This window comes from Polypterus senegalus, chromosome 12, assembly GCF_016835505.1.
Source record: "Polypterus senegalus isolate Bchr_013 chromosome 12, ASM1683550v1, whole genome shotgun sequence".
In the NCBI taxonomy this organism is placed as follows: Eukaryota; Metazoa; Chordata; class Cladistia; order Polypteriformes; family Polypteridae; genus Polypterus; species Polypterus senegalus.
The window spans coordinates 76,913,463-76,930,505 of record NC_053165.1 but is presented as its reverse complement, the minus strand read 5'-3'; the positions used below and the strand labels follow the sequence as shown (position 1 = coordinate 76,930,505).

At 53.2% G+C, this 17,043-nt stretch overlaps 1 protein-coding gene across 4 annotated transcripts; it reads left to right on the top strand.

The window, feature by feature from the left end:
* Positions 1 to 121: 121 nt before the first annotated feature.
* LOC120541100 (adhesion G protein-coupled receptor E3-like) lies at positions 122 to 11,689 on the top strand. Of its 4 annotated transcripts, none has more exons than XM_039772406.1 (21): positions 122 to 219; positions 1,282 to 1,323; positions 1,412 to 1,561; positions 1,644 to 1,683; positions 2,328 to 2,371; positions 2,546 to 2,593; positions 4,823 to 4,895; positions 5,618 to 5,673; positions 6,087 to 6,139; positions 6,476 to 6,568; positions 6,972 to 7,155; positions 7,307 to 7,426; positions 7,718 to 7,944; positions 8,365 to 8,532; positions 8,853 to 9,053; positions 9,120 to 9,355; positions 9,436 to 9,502; positions 10,025 to 10,116; positions 10,209 to 10,368; positions 10,447 to 10,542; positions 10,660 to 11,689. In XM_039772406.1, exons 1-21 carry the CDS (start codon positions 213 to 215, stop codon positions 10,699 to 10,701), a joined length of 2,199 nt encoding a protein of 732 aa, XP_039628340.1. In that variant the 5' UTR covers positions 122 to 212; the 3' UTR covers positions 10,702 to 11,689. The 4 variants fall into 4 exon arrangements, with proteins under 4 accessions (XP_039628340.1, XP_039628341.1, XP_039628342.1 ...); XM_039772407.1 differs by having other exon boundaries at positions 123 to 219; positions 7,718 to 7,905; XM_039772408.1 differs by lacking the exon at positions 9,120 to 9,355 and having other exon boundaries at positions 123 to 219; positions 8,853 to 9,064.
* The last annotated feature ends 5,354 nt before the right edge of the window (positions 11,690 to 17,043 follow it).

The following is a 17,043-nucleotide window of genomic DNA, read 5'->3' as shown; positions in this document are numbered from 1 at the left end:
CCGAAATGGAGAAAAGCGTGACATGACCAAGGGGCAGCTGCTGTGGTCAGTGGGACGCCTCACCAGCCTCTGAGCCACAACGCCAGGGGCTGGCAGAGCCGCCGCTTCACTTCCTGATTGGCAGAACATAAAAGCCGCCAGCAGCGAGCCGAGAACAGACAGCGCAGCACTCAAGTCACACGTCCTGCAGCAGAGCGGCCACGAGGGGCTGGATGGCAGGTAAGTCGGGGTGGGCGCCGTGAGCCCCTCGCTGACCTCATCTCATTGACAGGACTTCATTGTGACTGTCCTGTCCATTCTGCTGGGATGTGAGGGTTCAGGACCCCGGGGTCTCGGCTTGTTTTAAGGGTTAAACAGATAAGCCCCCTGGCAGTGCCCCTGCCGAGTGTTGCGGTATCTTAGTGACCACTTCTAAACATCAACCCCAATGACTCCTGGGTGGTCCTGTCGCCTTGAGGTTTAAAGGGCATGAAGATCTGCGGCATACTGAGTGCCAATGTCATGAGGCGAGGGTCAGCTTTAGGGCTGCGTCTCTGTGCCCTATTTGTGTGGCATCTCCTCAGTGCAGTTGGGTCAGCTGATTGGAAGGATGGCTAAAGTCAGCTTGTAGCAGAGACACAAGGACAAGGGGGCAAAGACAAGGGGGGGGTGGCATGGTGCCCACTGGCTGGAGGACAAATTCTAATGGTGTGCAAAAAAGAGCAAAGGCAGCCAAGTGGAGAGAAATTCTCGTTTAGACCATCAGGGGGCAACACTGAGAGCTCAGCCCCCCAGACAACCATTTGGACTGACTTGATAGAACTGGGTGCACTGGCATGAGCAGAAGGGCTGCTGTGCCTCACCTTGTGATGCCAACCATGTGCCAGTGTGCCCAAGCCAGTTTCTATGCCTATCACTCCGAGCTGCACCACGGCTATCACATTTATTCAGGGTGGCATGGTTGAGAGGGTGAAGGTGCCAAAGGTATGCCACCTCAATGCCAGCTCCACCACAGCAGCTTTCTGCTACTGTGCTCGTCCCTCACCAGGCAATTGCAGCTGTGCCCACTGTCTGTAGGTACCCGAGGTGCTCGTCAAGCCCACATGGAAGGAGAATCAAAAGCCAGCACAGAGGTCGGGCACAGCTGGTGTTGGCTCCGTTCAGCACCACGCAGCTGTGCCCATGTGGTTATTCTGTATTGGGGCACGATGCCAAGCCGAGCCGATTAAGAATCGGGCAGCGCAGCGGGAAAGCAGAAATGAAAATGACGCCCCTCGCTTGTCTCGCTTGTCTCTTTTCCAGGTTTCGCTCGGATTTGTTTGCTTCTTTGGGGTCTTTATGCCGGTAAGCGCAAGTGGCGTCGCTCCGTCCCGTTGCCTCCTTGAAAGTGTCTCATGACGTCAGTGAAACAATCCTGGGGGTCTCCTTGCAGGTACCGACGAGTGCGAAGAGACCCCGCATCTCTGCGGTCCTCACGCCGAATGCGCCAACACGGCACGGGGCTTCTACTGCACCTGCAAGGGGGGCTACACATCCAGCAATGGCATGAGGACCTTCAGAGCCCTCCAGGCCACCTGCCTAGGTAAGCACGTCGTTCGGCCTCAGCCCCCAAATCCTAAAAGGCTGACCACATGGTGACCCTCATCCCCGTGTCTCCCTAACAGCTGACTGGAGAGGCGAAGAGGCGGCGCCGGACGGCATGAGGTAAGAGCGGCCGGGGGGCTGCGGCGTCGGGGAGTCCGGGGGGCTACGGGAGCCTCGCCGCCTCCTTCTGACCGCTCGCTAATTCTTGAGTTTAATGGGTGAGGGAGTCGAGAAAACCTGGGAAGGAGCGGAAAACACGGCGCTGAGCGGCCATGTGCTCCCCTGCTGGAGAACGCGAAAAAGGCAAAGGAAAGAAAGAAAGAAAGAAAGAAAGAAAGAAAGAAAGAAAGAAAGAAAGAAAGAAAACGCGATCGTGTGATGCCAGCTGGTCAGCGCCTTCGCGCTTATGCCGACCTCCGTGGGCACTGAACGACTACGGAGAGATGACAGCCGATGACAGAGAGACCGGCGGGCACAGGCGGCACTGGACGAGTGGGCGTCGGGGCGGCACGAAGGACGCGGGGGTTTCTAATGCAGCCCAACCTTCTGGGGGGCTCGCGATGGCTTTAGCTGGCGTGTCCGCGGTTTCAGACTCATTTTGCCGTTGAGTTGGGGTCCTTGTGGTCAGCCGACATGTTTGAGGGAGTCGTGAGGAGGTCTCAGCTGGTCAGTCGGTCCTCGGATGCCCATAAGTGGTGTCCACATCCACAGGTACTGGTGTGTGATGATGATGATGATGATGATTATCTCTTCCTTTTTTTAAGGCGGTCTCCTCACTTCATATCACAAAGGGGACTCCCGGAGACAAGTAGGTCATCTTCTAGATGTCACATCAACTCCTAAGATTAGAGGTCACTGCTCCCTTCTGAGGCACACATGTCACTTCGCAGCCTCCCTGGAGGGTCTTCAGGTGACCACGGGGTTTAGAAGCCACCACCCCTCATTGTTTTGTTCTTTTTTTTGTCTCTGACATTCCCACCAGGAGCGAAGATGGCTACGAATACTACCCCCATGAAGATTTCGGGTTCAGGTGAGTGCGGCTCTGGGGGTCTTTCTGACTGATTGAAAGGGGTAGGGGTGTGGAGGGGGTGCACCGGTGGGCGATGTGCCAGTGTAAAGAGTGGGCTCTTACAAATCAAGGTGCTAAAGTGGTTCTTCACAGCGATGCCATAAGGGAAACATTTCTGGTTCTCTGAAGTTCCATCCTCATGAAGGGCCCAGGAAGACCCTCTCAGTGTTAACAGATGTGTGAAGCCCCCACAGGTTCCTTCCACTCCCTTTAGTCAAACAGCTTCCAGTTTGGGGCTTTCTTTATCCCCCTGACATCCTGCTGCACTGGGTCGCCTTGAAATGCTGAGAAGCCTTCAGAGAATGAAGTGGCTGGTGGTCCTGTGATGGAGCTCAGCCCCCTGAAAAGCCAAACGGAGCCCGTGGGTTCCTCACACGTTTTGTTATTTGGCGGACACCATGGGTTCCTTTTCTTTTACCTTCTCCAGTGGTGGCCCCGGCAGGTGAAGTGACTCACTCAGGGTCACACCGCAGTGTCAGTGATGGGATTTGAGACCAAAGCCTCGGGATTTGAAGTCCAAACTCGCCAGATCTTTAAAAAATCTTTAATGGTCCGCGTCTTCATGAGGGTGCCAGAAATACACGTCACTGTGGCACTGTGTCACTGTGTCACCTGCAGAGTGGTGGCTGTCACCCAACTGATTTCAGACATGGCTTTCTTCTTTCTTTTCAGGTATCCAGTGGATTTTAACCTGGAGGAGATGAGTTTACCAAGTGGGCACAGCATGGGCACTGAAACAAGTAACCTTCAACATAGAGGCAGACTGGTCAGGTGGCCCAGGGAGGACACAGACACAGCTTGGTGGTTTGTTAGAAAGACCTAGAAAAAAAAAGGCCACGCGAATGAGCTGGCGAGCAGTTAAAAGGGTCCAGAGAAGCAGGGGTGGCATTATGGGCTTGGCAGGCAGAGGAGGAGGAGGAGGAGCAGGATGTGCTGTTTAAACAAAATACACAGACGTGACAAACGGGTGGACAGAGGGCCACCTTCAGAGTAAAGGCGCAGTTTCAGTTTACCACATCTGTCCATCCGTCCATCCAATTTCTAACCTGGCAGGGTGCATTCTGGGAAACACCACGGGGTTCAGCTCGTTCACCAGAAGGCTGGCGCAGGGCACCCTGGGAGGCCCGACCTTTAGCTGAGTCCACCGCCTCTTCTGCTCTTCAGATTTTCTTTCCTTTTTTTTGTCGCCATGTGTAGAGGGGCTGCTCATCTTGCGGCCCTTTGGCTTTCATGGCGACGCAGTTTGACATTCACGTTGGCAAAATTAAAAAAAAGCTACTGGATAGCAGGGGACACCAGCATTGAAAATGAAAGTCACTTCAGTTAGAAAGAAATATGAAGTTCATTTGTGAGATGTGGACGCCTTGAATGGAACTCACACTGCGCCCACGTGAGGACCTCAGGTGGCACGTTGTGACAACATCAACATAAAGCTTTGGAAGGCACACAAACACAACTAACTTTACACTGAGACACACTAAGTGAGGACTTGGGGACCGCCATCCATCGCAGCTCCACCCTTATCAGCATCTACTGTATATAGCGCCTCTGTGTGACACGTGTGTGTGTGTGAGAGAGAGAGAGACGGACGGGGACCTGAATCATTTAATGTTAATAAAGTTTACTGCAGCGCTCATTAGGGCAGCCCTTTGATTTATCATGCGCAGCAGAGTGGCGCACCGACAGGGAGCGGGCATCACTGTGATACCTGCTGTGCTTACTGGCAGCTTACTGTCAAATGTAAAGGGGCACATGTGGGCAGATGTGATGGGCACTAGCATGAGACCAGAAAGGCGCTGTATAGTGGATAGAAACATTGATAAATGGATGGATGAATGAAAGGCACTATATAATAGATAGATAGATAGATAGATAGATAGATAGATAGATAGATAGATATGAAAGGTGCTATATAATAGATAGATAGATAGATAGATAGATAGATAGATAGATAGATAGATAGAGTGAAAGGCGCTATATAACAGATAGATAGATAGATAGATAGATAGATAGATAGATAGATAGATAGATAGATAGATAGATAGATATGAAAGGCGCTATATAATCAGTGCACCAGAGAACAGATGGATCAACTCACTTCAGTTCAGTGACAGCTGACAGCTTTAGTGGTCCCGGAGTGGCCGGTGGTCTCCATCTCAGGCTTTTTGTTTGTTTTTTTTTCCTTTCCAGGTGACACATTTCTGGACTCAGAGACATCAGGACCAGACATGGATATTTCGGGGCTTATGGAGTCGAGCAGCACGTAAGAAGATTAAACGAAGTCAACCAGAATCGAGCCACCCGGTCCTGAAGGTCCTTTGAGTGACCAGATGGCCTCCAGCCTCCATCATCACCTCAGAGTCTTCAATGGTGTGGTGTGGCGTGGGGCTCGGGGGTCCCAGACGCAGCCCTAATGACGTGAGGTCAGCTGAGAGTGCAGAAGATGCAAAATTCCGCAATTCTCCTGCCTGTCGGGTTTAAGGGCTGCTGTTGCCTTTTGGATCTAACATCCCGGGTTCAAATCTTGTGCCCTGTCATCGTCTGTGTGCTGATTATGTGTGCTCTCTGTGGCTGGGTGGGCTTTTCTCCCAAGGACCACGATGGGCTGGTTGATCGGTGCATTGAGCAGTGCTGAGCTCGTGCCTCACCAAAGGAGTTGGTTGGCACTGTTGTTGGGTAACTGAAGCTCAGGGCAGCAGTCAGGAGGCACTCAGTTGGTATATGAAAGGTGAGCCCTACATGGGGAGTCTCAAATGATGAGCACAATGTCTGCCATCTTGCTGTTTTGAGCCCTGGTGCCTTAATGCCAGCATAGTGACCTCAGACATGGTCGGTGGGAAAGGCAACAGGGGTCAGCGGGGACAGAAGCAGGTGGGCACTTAGCTCTGCCTGGAGCTGTGACGTTGTGTTTAGGCGATTCCTTCAGTGGTGATGGTGATCTTTTAAACGTCACAGTCACTGTACTGTCTCTTTCTCTTTCTTTAGGGACAGTACGATGACGGCTACAGTGACAAGTCTTACATCACAGCTCATGGAATTGCGTAAGTCTTTCTGATGGCCCTCATTAAAAGCCCCAGGAGATTCTCAATGTGCTCAGTTTGCCAATCAGGGCAGCTGAGTGGTCCTGTCGATGGCCCCCTTTGACCCGCTGAGGCTGGCGTGCATGTAAAGGTGACCCGGACTGGTCTGCAGAGTGAGTCCTGTGGTGGCTGTGACTACATACAGAGATGGGCCCAGAGCCAGGGAGCTGTTGTCCATGTTGGTCATCTTCAGACCTTCTCCTTTGTAGCCCACGCTGATGTCACTTGAACTGCCTAGTAGCCTGCAGATGGCATGTGACACCTGGACTGGAGGCCCACACAGCTTCCAAGCTGATATCAAAGTGACTTGTGCCATGGTCCACCATGTCACCATGTGCCCTCTTCCCCATAATCCTTTGCTTGTGTGTTTCCAGGCACTCCAGACCAACATACAGAGAGAAGCTGCAATGCCAGACTTCTCAGTAAGGTGAGTGTGGGCACATTGAGAGGTGGCACATGAAGGGGATGTTGATGTCTCATTGATAAGACACGTTAAGTAAAGAGCTCAAGGGTCTCACTGTGGAGGGGTTGTGGTCTTTGGGGTGACAGCAGACATGGCCTGTCCCTAAGAGGTGACTCCCGTTTCACCAGGGTGACTGCATTAGCAGACCCCCATGGTGCTGTCATTGTGTGTCCATGGAGTTGGTCCACCACCACAGCACCATGCAGTACCTGCTCCACGTCTGAGGCTCCCGACACGTTCTTATCTTCTTTATCCTGCTGCCCATCAGTTTCAGATGCTAATGTCTGCACTTTGTCGTAGCCTGAAGACCGCAGCCAGCTGTCCCACTCCTCATCTCCCCTGTTATGCCTGCTCCAGAAGTGCCTGTCCTGCTCCGCCACAAAGCATCTGGAGGTGAGTCAAGCAAGATGGCCGCCTCCTCGGCTCTTCATCACGTATGAGGATGGTGGCCGTCTTCTCACCTCTTCATCACGTATGAGGATGGTGGCCGTCTTCTCACCTCTTCATCACGGATGAGGATGGTGGCCGTCTTCTCAGCTCTTCATCACGTATGAGAATGGTGGCCGCCTCCTCGGCTCTTCATCACGGATGAGGTTGGTGGCCGCCTTCTCAGCTCTTCATCACGTATGAGGACGGTGGCTCCTCACTGATTGACAAGTGTGTGTCCCATAGGCGCCATCTGGAGGCCACATTGGGTCTGTGCATGAACTCAGACCCAGCATCCTCTGCCTGCCTTTCCTTCGTATCACTAAGGGTTCACGTCACTTCGTCGATGTTGTGCTCTTGTCATTCCTAGAAGTTGTCCCAGAATCTCGGCGAGGTGCTCAGTTCTGCCAGTTTTTGGATGAGCCTTCCTCCCACCGACAAAGCCCTCATTGCCGAGTCCTTCCTGCAAGAAGTGGAGGCGACCATCTTGAACTTAACAGACGTCTCCAGCGCTGCTCAAAACTCAAGGCTCACCTTGAACATGAGTCACCTTGGTAAGGGACAGGGACAGGTGACATCCCCCTGTCATTTGTCATTAGACATTAGCGAGTTGTTCTCGTCCAGTCCTGTCACCCTAGTGCCTCTGCCCCCTAGTGGCCACACACGAGCCAATAACAACTCTGAATGACGTGCCTTTCTTTGTAGCCGCAGAGCTGAGGACAATTCGATGGAATCGAAGTCAGCCCGCCGACCGGGAAGTTTTACTGATCAACGGGAATCAACTGGAAGTGAAAATCGTCAGACTTGTGGAGATGAAGGCCGAAGGTCAGTGGAGTCTTGGTGAGATGAGCCTCGCCAGGCGCTAGCGGGTTTGCAGCAGCACAGTTACGTCGTCACAAAGGGGTCTTTCGCTCTGACTGTGTGGCCTGCTGTCCTTACTGCACAGATGGCACCCGCGTATCCTGCCTACTACGCTTGTCTTCTGTCTTCCAATGACCTGCTGCTCTTGCTCATCTTCTCTCCTTTGTCATAGCCCCGAGTGGCCCGTCACTTGACAATGCTGTCACCAAGGGGAGGCGTTTGTGTTCTGGCACTGAGTGCTGCCTTTTCCCACAGGTCCCCTGAAGATCGGCTTCATTGTTTACAACAACATGGAGTCTCTGGTGTCGGCCAGCTTCATCGATGGCTCCCTCAGAGAACGTCACTCCACCTCGCTCAACTCTCAGGTGGTCACGGCTGTTCTTGGGGAAGCTAAGTCACAGCGACTGCCTGAACCCGTAGAGCTGACCCTGCGGCACCTGGCAGTAAGACACCCACCTCCATGGCATCATCTACAAGGGCAGGTTAGGTGACGACAGGAGTGCTGGGCGAAGCAGTGTGGTCATTTGAGAGTGACCGGGCGATGAGTGTGCCATCCTCATGGTGCACACCAGAGTGGCCTCTGAGGTGGTGGTCTGCGGGAGTCCCTTTGCCAGCTTGTGCCATCAGTCCACCCTCAGGGACTGTTAGGTAGCCAGGGCCACTGAGCCATTAGCTGTCTTCTCAGTCAAAGGGGCTATAAAGTGGTCACCGCTGTCCCCTTACCACCTTGTGAGACCTGGTGTCATTTTGGGGTCTTACAGAGACTGTGCCAGCTGGGTCAGTCTGCTAATTGATTGTGCCCATCATTGAACTGGTGTAATCATCAGCCCCGAGGGCACAGCAGGAGCCACCCCTGCACAGGGCAGCCTTTGCTTCATTCATTTCATGTTTTCATTTGTCAGTTCAAAGAAGACAGTCAGATGATCTGCGTCTACTGGAAGTTCAACCAAAACAGCAGCTCCTGGTCCCAAGATGGCTGCCGTGCCACCGTGTCCAATGCCACCCACACCACCTGCACCTGCAATCATCTCACCAGTTTTGCCCTCATCATGGCCATCAAGGCCCCAGAGGTACAAGTGAGGGGCCTTCAATGGCCGGGCGTCTTTCGGTGACTTTACATTTAATGTCAAGGCCATCGTCTCAGATGACATGGTGGCTCTCAGCTCCAGGGACTTAGGTTCAGCTCCCCTGCGGGAGATGATTTAAAGGGGCTTTGAAGACGTCGCTGTGGTCACAAGCCCACGCCGGTGGGCTCCAGTCAGGTTCCCGTGAGGACCACAGCCACACGTCCACGTCACACTCCAAAGACTCCTCATGAGCGTCTCTCATTTTTGGTGGCTCCCCGTCCCGCTCACCCCCTCTCGTCCCTCTGCCCTTTGTGTCTGTGCAGCCAGTCTATGACGGCGTCCTCGTGGTCCTCAACTACGTCCTCGTGACCTTCTCCCTGGCCTGCCTCCTCCTCGCCATCCTGACCTTCCTCCTGTGCCGCTCCATTCAGAAGGCCACCACAGTCGTCCACCTGCACCTGAGCCTCTGCCTCTTCTCGGCCCACCTTCTGTTTCTGGTCGGCGTATCCCGAAGCGGCCACCGGGTAGGTGACAGGTGGGTGACCGTCCACTTTGCATCGCCCCCTGCTGAGCGCCGTCTCCCATTTCAGGTCCTCTGCTCGGTCATCGCGGCCCTCCTGCACTTCCTCTTCCTGGCCTGCTTCTCCTGGATGTGCCTGGAGGGCATCCAGCTCTTCCTGCTGGTCAGAAACCTGCGCCAGGTGAAGTATGGCAGCCGGCAGGGTGTGCGCCGCAGGTACCTGCTGCTGCTGGGCTACGGGGCTCCGGCGGTGGTGGTGGCCGTGGCGGCCGGCGTGTTCGCCGAGGGCTACGGGAGTGACACACAGTAAGTGGGGTCCGAGTGAGCGCCGATGGGGGGCTCCCCCTCCTTCTCCGGCTTACCTTTTCACTTTTGCTCCCCTGCAGCTGCTGGCTGAGTCGTCAGAAAGGATTCTTCTGGAGTTTCCTGGGCCCCGTCTGCCTTGTCATTGCTGTGAGTAGAGGGGCGAGATGGGGGGGGGGACCCCCGTGGGCAGTCAGACTGAGGAGAAGCCGAGTGCTGGGCCCTGCTCTCCTCCCGACTTTCCCTTCTTATTGTTTAGGAGGTTTTTCTCGGTGTGTTCTGCCACCAATTTGTGATGGCATCTCGTGCCATCTGGCCAGCGCCGCCGCGCTCCTGTTCAAGATGGAGGCTGACCACGATGGCAGGACGCTATGCCAGGATGCTATCGGGACACTTTACTCATTTTTCTTGTCTTTCTTTCGGTGTCCGTCCCCTGCGTGTTAATTGGGGACACTTTTGGGCCAGCTGGCCTTTCGATGAGCTAGAACACGGTGGCACTGCCATCACTTAAGGACCACAATACAATAATGTTGTGATGCCCCCAAACACGTGACCAACTGTGGCAAAAGACCACCATTAAAATAGCATCCGAACAATAAAGTAAAGGAAGCCTGAGAAATGTCCGGAAGACTTGAGCTCTCCTCTCCTGTCCCCTCCTGTCCCCTCCTGCAGGTCAACTGTGTCCTCTTCGTGTCCATCCTGCGGATTCTTCACTCGCAGTTAGGAGGCCTCAATGCCGACGTGTCCAAAATCAAAAGTACCAGGTGAGCTTGGCAGATGGGCACTCAGCTGACCGGCGGGCAGACAGGCAGAGATTAGGTGGCCACTGTTACAAGCTGTCTTTGTCCCCCCTCAGGATGATGACGTTCAAGGCCGCTGCCCACCTGTTCATCCTGGGCTGCACTTGGGCTCTGGGCCTCGTCCAGCACGTCCGTGTCTTTGAGTATCTCTTTGTCATCGTCAACGCCATGCAGGGTCCTTCCATTTTCCTCATTCATTGTCTGCTGAACCAACAGGTAAGATGTGGCTGTGACACCTGATGTGACACAGTGACAAGGTGACTGATTGGACGGTTCCCATCATGCCATTCCCAGGTCAGAGACGAGTACAGGAGATGCCTGCACAGGACCTCCAAAAAGAGGGACACCACTGTGACTTTGGGGTCATCCATCCCACTTGGCACCTTAACAGTAAGAGTCCTTTGAGTGTCCACCAGGTCCTCGCCTCAGCCTGGCATCATCAAGTGGTGAAAAACTCCACTGTGACAGCAGAACCTCACTGGCTTCTTGTTTCTATCCTTCCTACAGGCCAACCCCACCGAGGAGACCACCGTCATTAAAGACAACTGAAGGAAGAGCTCCATTTGAAGAGACGAGTGGGGGAGAAGGTCCGGGGGTCTCGTCACACTGGGCCACCCACAAGTCGCCATCCATAATGGACCCCCGCACACCTGTCCCCCTCTCAGCACCCCTCTGTGGTTCTCCGTCAGCCAAGGGCCCATTGTGGAGTTCTGGGACTCTGAGCTGAAACCCACAGCTCCACACTGTACCATGTGCTGGCATCTGTTTCTCTGCTTAGTGCCCTCTGATGCCCACACTGCCAGCCTCATCCCTGCATTGTCTTGTGCAGATTTGAAAATGAAGGCCTTCATCTTCATATAGTGAGCTCTAAATAACTACGCTTACTGCTTTCCATCCGGTGGCGCCATTGATCACACCGTCACCCGTGTCCAGTCATGCCATTTCTCAATCTCAAGACCACCGCCAGCATCCTCAGCCCCTTTTCACATTTCTACGTTCCTCCCTCATTGGATGCAGCAGCCAATCAGAAGGCTTAGCTCCACTTACTTAGTGCCAGTGGAAGAGCCGTGTGCCAAGAGCTACCAGAGCGTGGCACAGTGTACAGAATCGAAGGAGACCATCTGCAAGGTCACCATTGAATCAAAGACCAGGGCACAGGTGGACCACCATAAGCCAAGTCACCAAAAGATGTGGCTGTTTGAAGGAGGGCTTCACAAAGAAAAATGAAATAAATCAATCGAAGGGGCACCCGACCAGCGTTAGCACCCATGTGACCGCTCCAGTGGCATTGGCACTGCGCACAGAGAGATGACACCAGCACACCCACTTGAATTTGTGGACTGGAGAGACAGCTGATGGACGACCCTCTGGGGGCCTTGGCGCTGCCAAAACTACCATTGTTTAATGCTTGATCCCTGGCACACCTAACATGCCCTATTATGCCAATGTGCGCCTGGCATGTATGTTTTCACCCTTCTGTGCTTTTTAATCTTGAATGTTATTAAACTCACCAAAGTGTTCAGGTGTCTGCTCAGTTCGTGGTTCGTTTTTATTTCAGTTCTAATCACAAAGTCGTCTCCATTTCATTCACGATTCTCGTCCTCTCTCGTTGTGACGATGACCTCGTGCTCTTCGTCTCTCATTCCCAATAAACACAGGAGGCCTTTTAATTGATCAGCCCTCATCATTAAGATGGAATCGACGAGAAAGTCAGCTGTGCTGGTGGGAGCTGAGCCGCTGGCACTGGAAGTGGGCAGAGGCCTCGAGTCAGCAAGCACAGTGCCAAGGCCCTTCGTGATGCGCCCCTACATTCTGGTTTAGTACGCGTTGTTTAACCGATGGATTCACGAGGAGGCGTTGACATAGGAGCTGAAATGGCAGGCCACTGTGGCACCAGGCGGAGAGCAATGGCAGGCCACTGTGGCACCAGGCGGAGAGCAACGACAGGCCACTGTGGCACCAGGCGGAGAGCAACGACAGGCCGCTGTGACACCAGGTGGACAGCAATGGCAGGCCACTGTGGCACCAGGCGGAGAGCAACGACAGGCCACTGTGGCACCAGGCGGAGAGCAACGACAGGCCGCTGTGACACCAGGCAGTGACCTACCAGTCCAAGTACAGTGCCAGTCTAATCAACTGCCACAATCCATCTTGTTTTTAATGTGATCACCTGAAATGCTCGGAGCCTCGCCATACTTCTAAATGCTAAAAGGTTTCTTATACGTGTTCACGCGCTGGCGCGTCAGTTTACTGAGTTTCCTTTAAGTTTGGGGCACCGAAGGTTTTTCCAAAAATGTCTTTACACTCTGGGGAGTCAAAATGCCCAGCAGAGCCACCATGTCCCCAAAACAGGACCTTGTGTCCTCAGTTCTCTGGTCCTTAAAACCAACGACAAGTGAAAAGCAAGCACACGGGCGCCATTAACATTAAAATTAAGGGCACCTCCGTAAGCCACTTCAAAAGATGCCAAGCAACGCCTTTTAATGATCGATTGTTCTAAAACCAACAAGAAGGCATATGAACTTAAATGCTGGTTGACTTAACTATAAATGTGCGTGAGAGTAGAAGAGCCCAGCGCTGCTGCCCGGTGGTCTGACAGATGGGCACACGTTCAGGTAGAAGTCCCCTAACTTTTGATAATCAGCCCCTGTCGTGTGCAGACTCACCAAAATCATCACATCTGGTACTTTAACTTTACTGTCTAAGGTACTGAAGAGCCCGAAAACTTCTACATGCCATTGGAGGGCTTCTGTGTTTGATGTGCCAGCCTGAGAGTTTGCCACCCACTCACACAGGCACAAGTCCTGCACTTGCATCCTCAAAACACAACCTGCCTGTTTGCTTCCTCAGAGATGACGAAGACCTCGGCTCCCAGAAGCTCAAACTGAAGCCAGTGAGGGGGGCCGGTGGCCCCCCAGACACAACACATGGTGTCCTTTTAAAGCTCAGAGCACTAAAACTAATAATAAGGCGTGTTGACCCTTAATTGAGGGGGGTTAGAGTGGGGGGCCGAGGGCACGGTAATAAGTCGTGGACTGAAAATAACGGCCATGCATTCGCTTTACACACTTTAAGTGCTGGGCGGCACGGTGGCGCAGTGGGTAGCGCTGCTGCCTCGCAGTTAGGAGACCCTAAAGGGTTCGCTGCCCGAGTCCTCCCGGCGTGGAGTTGGCATGTTCTCCCCGTGTTTGGGTGGGTTTCCTCCCACAGTCCAGAGACAGGCAGGTGAGGTACATTGGTGGTCCTAAACTGTGCTTGGTGTCTGTGTCCTGCGGTGTGCTGGCACCCTGCCTGGGGTTTGTTTCCTGCCTTGTGCCCTGTGCTGGCTGGGACTGGCTCCAGCAGACCCCCGTGACCCTGTAGTTAGGACATAGTAGGTTGGACGATGACTGACTGGCTGACTGACTGACTGACTTTAGCTGCTTTTTGTTATAAAATGTAAACGTGCAGAACATCAATCCATCCATTCATCTTCCAACCCGCTGAATCCAAACACAGGGTCACAGGGGTCTGCTGGAGCCAATCCCAGCCAACACAGGGCACAAGGCAGGAACCAATCCCTGGCAGGCTGCCAACCCACCGCAGGACACACACCCACACCTACAAGGGCCAATTTAGATTCGCCAATTAACCTAACTGGCACGTCTTTGGACTGTGGGAGGAAACCCACGCAGACACGGGGAGAACATGCAGACTCCACGCAGGGAGGACCTGGGAAGCCAACCATTAAGGGTCTCCTAACTGCGAGGCAGCAGCGCTACTTACTGCGCCACCGTGCCACCCGCAGAACATCAACTTCAAATGAAATAAAAACTTATTTTAAAAATCAAAGACAACATCAAATAAATGAAAGAAATACTTAAATAATGACATAAAACGAAAGGGTGAACCTGTAATGACATTACAATAGCTGCTGTGATGGATGGCAGGGGCCCATGTCTGGCCGGGACGCCCCTTCACCACATCTGCCAGGGAGACAAGGGTGGGAAGCTCAGTATCTCCCCCTGGACGCTAGATGGCAGCCTCCCTGGGTTGCAGTGGTGCCTCGGACTCCCCCAGGACTTCGTGGGGGCTGGAGGTGCAGCTCTGTGGGGTTCCGCTGGCGCTGCCAGGGGGTGCTGCAGCAGAGCAGGGTGGTCCCTTTTGGGTACTGGTTTCGCCACACCCACTTCCGGGTACCCAATAAACGGAGCCAGCGACCAGAATCGGGAGGAAGAGGAGGAGGAGGAGGAGGATGAGTGGTGGTGGTGGTGTGAATGAAGAGTGTGGTGTTTTGGTGTTGTGCCTTTGGGGATTACGGGAAGGACGTGACCCACAGGTGAAGAAAAGAAAAGTTTCTTTATTTTATACTCGTGCCTTCCAATATAGCGCCTTTCTTACACTGTTCAAGAATAAAACATAAAGGCTGAATAATTGAGAAACAGATGCCAAAGTAAAAGTGAAGGCATTGATTTAATTTTCTTTTTTCTCACAGATATTCTTCTTTCTTCCTCTTATACTCTTCCTCAGTGTTTCACTTTCACCACATGATCTCTCTCTCTCTCTCTCTCCTCTCTCTCTCTCTCCCTCTCTATTTATCTCTCTCTCTCTCTCTCTCCTCTCTCTCTCTCTCCCTCTCTATTTATCTCTCTCTCTCTCTCTCTACTCTCTCTCTCTCCCGGCTTTCCCGGAGGTAGCGTCGTATATGACGTCATTAGGCCCCTCCCACACCCCGTTAGCCGTACGCCCCCTGACTGAGCACGTGACTGTGGTGAAACGATGCAGTTCGGCGTGTCGCTTACTTTTCTCATCTTCTGTGTTCTTCCTCCTCCTCTTCTTCTTCTTCTTCTTCTTCCTTTTCTTTCACATAACTTTTTTTGCAGCTTTTCGGCGCAGAGACCCCCTCTGACTGATCGCCTCCAATGTGACGTTCACGTACGCTTAACGTGACGTTGTGTTTCTGTGTGATTCCATACTCGGTCACAATGTGAATATCCATCCATCCATCCATTTTCTAACCCGCTGAATCCGAATACAGGGTCACGGGGGTCTGCTGGAGCCAATCCCAGCCAACACAGGGCACAAGGCAGGAACCAATCCTGGGCAGGGTGCCAACCCACCGCAGACAATGTGAATATGTCCCTTATGATTTGTCTTTTCTTTGTCACGTGGCCACACTGCTTCACTGCGGGGCCGTATAACCGATGAGATTTCGGGACACTTTAGGTCCGCCACCGCACACAATGACAATGACGTGGGGTGGGGGTGTAGCGGTCATCTGAATGATGGGTGCCCCGTAACCCTGGCGAAGCGGGACACCCGAGAAGTAACCCACCCGTGTGGTAGTTCGATGGGCGGCTGAAGATGTTTTTTTGGCGACACTGACAATCTGTTGAAATGACTCGGCAGAGTCGCCATGAAAGGTGACGGACGTGACGCTTTGGATTTTTTTCCAGCTCCAAGATGAAGACGGAGGACGTTGTGTCAAGATGCTGTCATGCGAGTGGTGACAGAAGCATTCGTGTTCTTCAGGCTGGTGACAACATAAGGACCCGTTCACCTGCTTTGTAGCAATTCGCCCATAAACTCTTTGTGCTCCTTGAAATGCGCTGCTGCTGCGTCTTCGTGATTTGCGTGTCAGACCCTCGGAATTCCAATAATAATTAAATAAACCTTCTCGTTTGGGACATTTCAAGCGCTCTTGGGGACCCTAAACTGTCGCCTAGTTCGCTTGTGCCTCTGCCGGCTCTGCCCCCCTTGCCAGGCTCTGTGCAGGTCATTTCATGGTGGGCCGTCACACGAAGCCCAGTCACAAGTCGTGAACCAGGGGGTCAGCCAGGGAGGTCACCCACAGAACAAGCATGATGGGCAGGGGGCATCAGGGCACCTCCACCACTCAGGGGGCTACAATGTCAGAGTACTGGTGGGTCAGTCAGTGCAAATGGTGACCACTCAAGACTTTGGCAACAGAAAAAGAGCCTCGAATAATGAGGGGGTCCTCGAAATGCATCACTGCTCCTAAAAGTGACAGAAAGACACCCAGAGGCGTGAAAGGCACTATATCATAGATAGCCAGATCAATGGCTAAGGTGCCCCCTGGCATTGATGCTTTGTCGTCTCAGCCTTTGCCTTTTCGCACGTCTCTAACAAGCCCCTTCAGTTGGCACAAGTGTTTCGTTTTTGTTTGTATTTTTGTTGTATTTCTGCCCCTCCCCCGGCTTCTCTGTGCCCAGTGCCCCCCGTTCCGTTCCCCGACTCCCAGTCACGTGGCCCGGACCCCCGGCTCGGCTCCTGTTTGCCCCGCTCCCCATTATTATGTGATGTGCACTTAATCGGACCCTCAGCACTGAGGTGGCACAGAAGGTGACAGCGGAGTTTTAGTTGTAGACTCCTCTGCCAGCGTCCCTGTGTGTGGATTCGAGGGGGGCATGAGGGGGGCTGCAGTGTGATTCTCTTCTCGGGTTTTGTACCCCTGTGGTGGCCCTGTGTCATGTGACTCCCCTTTCGGCCACTCAGCACGCAGCAACACAAGCCGACGTGACTTTGAAGTGACTCTCGTGGCCACGGTGGGCCGAGTCAGGTGGGCCGAGTTCTCTGTTTCTCATGCTGCTCATTTTCAGTAACCGCGTCGCCTTTTCTCAAAACCCCAAACGCGACTCTAAAACGTGTGAAAAGTCAAAAGTCAACGCCGGACCCCAAACGACGTCATCTCCGTTTAGGACGAACGTTGGCCACCAAAACACAGACGTGTGACTTCTGTCTCCTTGACGACCGCGCTGTTTACCGATGGGCCGATTCGAGCCGCGGAAGTGAAAGTCGACTCGCGGGCGTAAAGTGTGAAGGCAGCAGTTGGTGAGCGCGTCCCCAAAAATACTGTATGTGAGACAAAACTACAAAGACGGGAATCGACAA

Excerpts from the sequence above, each read along its gene's own strand:
- LOC120541100 (XM_039772406.1), top strand. Across the intron at positions 6,140-6,475 it reads ATGCCAGACTTCTCAGTAAG|CCTGAAGACCGCAGCCAGCT; the intron begins GTGAGTGTGGGC and ends ACTTTGTCGTAG. Across the intron at positions 7,427-7,717 it reads TGTGGAGATGAAGGCCGAAG|GTCCCCTGAAGATCGGCTTC; the intron begins GTCAGTGGAGTC and ends CTTTTCCCACAG.